The 3922-nt window shown below is 39.3% G+C and overlaps 1 protein-coding gene across 1 annotated transcript in view; it reads right to left on the bottom strand.

The window, feature by feature from the left end:
- Nucleotides 1-3922, bottom strand: part of PRDM14 (PR domain containing 14) — a gene marked incomplete at its 5' end in the record, with an annotated part of 6696 nt that overhangs the window by 1627 nt on the left and 1147 nt on the right. The window contains 2 exons of the mRNA XM_010137819.1: nucleotides 887-988; nucleotides 2812-3014. Of these exons, the coding sequence (XP_010136121.1) occupies nucleotides 887-988; nucleotides 2812-3014 (305 nt within the window). The remainder of the gene's footprint in view (nucleotides 1-886; nucleotides 989-2811; nucleotides 3015-3922) is intronic.

The following is a 3922-nucleotide window of genomic DNA, read 5'->3' as shown; positions in this document are numbered from 1 at the left end:
ATTCTGCCTACAAGTTTTAAGAGTGCCTGGGAGAAAAAAAAAAAAAAAAAGGCAGTAGCCAAAAGAAGCTTCTTCTAAGATTCTTCACTACAGGACACTACAGCTCTGTGTTAGTCCAGCCAGTCATAAACAAAAATTCTCTCTCTCCAAAATCAGGAGCACCTTACTACATGCTGACAGTGCTTCTGCATTGCATGGACACTCCGTAGCACCGGGAGCCCTACCAATACTCATCCAGCAGCAGTCTGTACCCAATCACCTAGGAGATCTCTCTCTGCTAGGAGAGCTGTCACTGCTCTCACAGGGAGAGCTCACTTGAACCATCCCTCCTATGAAGGGTAATAACAGCTGAGCACTTTTTTCATCAGTGCTGTATGCCTCTATTCATGTTCTTTTTCAAATGAAACTTCCATGACCAGTTGCACATCAATTGCTTTGTTATTTCAAGGTAAGCATATACAAAGTGATGCCGTGCAGATTCAGCCAAATAATCTATTCACTGCATTCCAGAAGCAGTCAGAAATACCAAAAATTACCCATCTGATGAAAAAAAGGGAATATTGGATCTAGCTGTGTGCCTTGGATGGTATTTGAAATGCTGTCGAGCTTTCTAGACTTTATTCCTGAAACAGAGGTGGAACTAAACACAAATTCCACACCCGACCCCGTTTCTTCAGTCTTAGCCAGCTCTGTCACTTCAAAACACAACTGTGCCCAGAATATATCATCTGGTTATCAACTTAACTAGAAGGCATTTTCTTGAAAGAAAACAGAAAAATTGAAAAAAGGAAAGTATCAGGCATTGAAATATCCACTCCCCCCCCAGGGTGCAATGTGATGCTGAGTGCAGCAGAGGGCAGAGGGACAGGCCCAGTCTTTCCCTTACCTTATTGCAGTAGACACATTTGTACGGGCGCTCCCCAGAGTGAACCCTCATGTGCTTGTTCAGGCTGGAGGACTGAGAAAAGCTCTTCCCACATACTGAGCACTGAGGGGAAAAAAAAAAGGATAAAAGTTCAGAGGAAGCTAGCTTTTTAGCATAGCTAAAAAGAAAAATTAGGTATGTGGATGATGTGTGCATGTATTTTCCTACATATATTTATGTATATACATATACTAATGTGTTTATGTATATACAAATACAGTACCAATTTAAGCAGTTACAATTTGAAATACAGTCAGAATCTTACTTTGATTTTAAGAGCAGGGTTTTTTAAAAAAGGGAAATAACACAAAATTACAACGCTTTTTTTGTGTGCATGGTTGAAAATGTTTCATTAAGTAGTGTCCTTTGGAACATTTACATAAAATATTGACTTTCAGTAATCAAAACCTGAAAATTTCTGTAAAATAATTTTTTCTTCAGAATACAAATGAAGCACTAGTTGCTATTTTTAGGTTTTGCTCAAACAAATAAAATAAACTTCCTAAAATAAAAAAGAAATTAAGAGGACCTTTTAAAATAAAAATAATTTTTCAGAAATAGTGAGTCACAGCACTTAGCCTGCAGCTTGATCTGTGATGTGAGAAAGACACTTGGAGATCAAATCTCTAAGGAGACTTTGGAGTGAAACAAACAGCACCTTCATCCTCCCAAGTAGCTGTCGCCTTCATGCTGTGGGGCATGTGCTCTGCAGCCAGCAATCCGACAGGAAAAAACCCAGTTCAGAAGAGGCTGAAGCCGTTTAAGAGACACGCACTGATTCAGTGAAATTTGTATGAGCCTCAAAATAACTTTTCCCCTACAATTTGAAAGAAATATCTTTCACAATTTCAAAATAAACTAAGCTATGACTGAACTTGAAAGGTTTTTTTTTCTAACACATTTTCCATCTTTGTTTTGAGTTGATCTGTTCTCATATAAATGCAATATATTCAGAACAAATTTATCTTCCCTCTTTTCTAACATATTTAAATGTTATACTCCAAATAAATTTTATATTTTAAATATAAATTTAATATTCCAAAATAAGTGCTCTGGGAAATAAAGAGGGGAAAAATTACGTATTTAATGCCTCATATTTAATAGAATGCTTTTTATCTGTCACTTAATCAAAGTGGTATTCCTAACATTGCAGTATTTCCAATTTAGTTACAAAAGCTTTTCCTGAAAAATTCACATATTGCCAGACATTTGGAAATATTTGCAGATTTGGAGGATTTTAAGGACTCATTTAACTGTGCTAGTTTCAAGCACTGGAACTTGTTCTTCCCAAGCCTTTACAAAATGTCTTGATTTTCCAGTTCCAGTTCTAGAGAAAACCAGTGCTACAGAGAGGTGTTTGGTGGAGATGATGAAAGTATTTCAGCAAAGATTTGCTTCCATCAATTTAAAATCTGATCCACATAAATTCCTGTTTTGTCCAACAGACACAGATATCTGTCGATTCTCGACTGAAGGGGTGGGTGGGTGGTGTGTGTGTGTGTGAGAGATATGAGATACCATCTCTCCCGATCTTGGAGAAGTGGAGCACCTTCAAACACAAGTTAGCCCTGCACTGTGTAACAGAAGTAGCAAAACCCACATGCAAACACCCAAAAAGCCCAGGAGAAATATTGTTTCTTTTCAAACTCTCACCGAGACTGTGGAATTTTCATTAAAAATCTGTTAAATTTTTCTACCAAGGTCTGCTGCACAAGACAAACTCTTCCTGTACAGGCAAAGCAGTCCAACCAGGGAATTGTCAGGAAAACTGGAAGGGGAACACCAAGAAAAAATACTTGGCCAAAATTACCCAATTGCCTTAATTACCCACCCCTCCATCCCCGGGAAGAGCCAGTAACTGCGGAGAGACCCTGGAGCAGGCTCACCTTGTGAGGTCTATGCTTTTCGTGAACGTGGAGAACATGGATCCTCAGCCTGTCCCTTTTTTCAAAGGATCGGTTACAAAGATGACAAGGAAATTTGCGGTCCCCCTGGTCCACGCAGCGAGTGTACTTGAGGTGCTTGTCCCGGTAGTACTTGTAGGCAAAAACCTTGCCACAGCGCTCGCACTTAAAGCTCTCGTCGGTTTCTGTACAGCAGAAGGGAAAGTGCCACCTCCCTATTACATCACAGCAAAAGGGGTTCATTTCAGATCTGCTTTCTTGTCAGAGCTGGTACTCAACTGAGAATTTTAAGTCTCGGGGAGGGTAGGAACAGTAAACAGATCATGGCAATATCATTATCATTAAAAAAACACACGTCCGATGGTTCACTCGCCTTTCTAATGGAGGGGAACAAACTACAGAGCCCAGATAAAATTGCTGGGACTGATAAAATTACTGACTTCAGCAAAGGTGATTTAGTCCTTTTATCTCCATGCGCAAGAGATGCTAGAGAATATGTGAAAAACAATGCACTGTCCCACATAAAGGCATCTCCCCACACAAAAACATTGCCAAGTATTTCTTACTAATATTGTCCGTTTTCTATCGTCTTCAAAATACTATCAAACAAAAAGGTGTTTAGTTTTCTTTTGCATTTCAAATTAGTCTTAACCACTGAGTACAGGAACAACACAGGAAATTTTTCAAACGCTTACGCATGGTTTTCTGCCTTTAATAACTTTGGTTAAAGCCTTAAAATTGAATGAACAATTTACTAGCTGTCTGAACCAGGCACCTTAAAAACACCTACAAAAATTTCCACGCCAAATATCCATGCCAATCTGCATCTCTCCCTTACTGCTACACCCGGCCGACTCATCCCTCACTTGCTCCGGTTTTGCCTGCATTGGCACAAATCTGTTTTCCCCATACACAAGTTGTGCTTATAAGAACGTCCTATTTTCTGCACATTGCAAGCCGAACTACTCCCGGAGTAAGGGCATTTGGTATTTCTTCTGTAAGCAAAATCAGCATTATCGGATAAGACTTCATCCTGCCCCATTTACTGACTGTTAATTGCACGAAAAACATCATTAAGTCAATCGTAGGATAA

Source organism: Buceros rhinoceros, unplaced genomic scaffold (genome assembly GCF_000710305.1).
Source record: "Buceros rhinoceros silvestris isolate BGI_N320 unplaced genomic scaffold, ASM71030v1 scaffold41686, whole genome shotgun sequence".
Classification (NCBI taxonomy): Eukaryota; Metazoa; Chordata; class Aves; order Bucerotiformes; family Bucerotidae; genus Buceros; species Buceros rhinoceros.
This window is presented reverse-complemented; position numbering and strand designations above follow the sequence as displayed.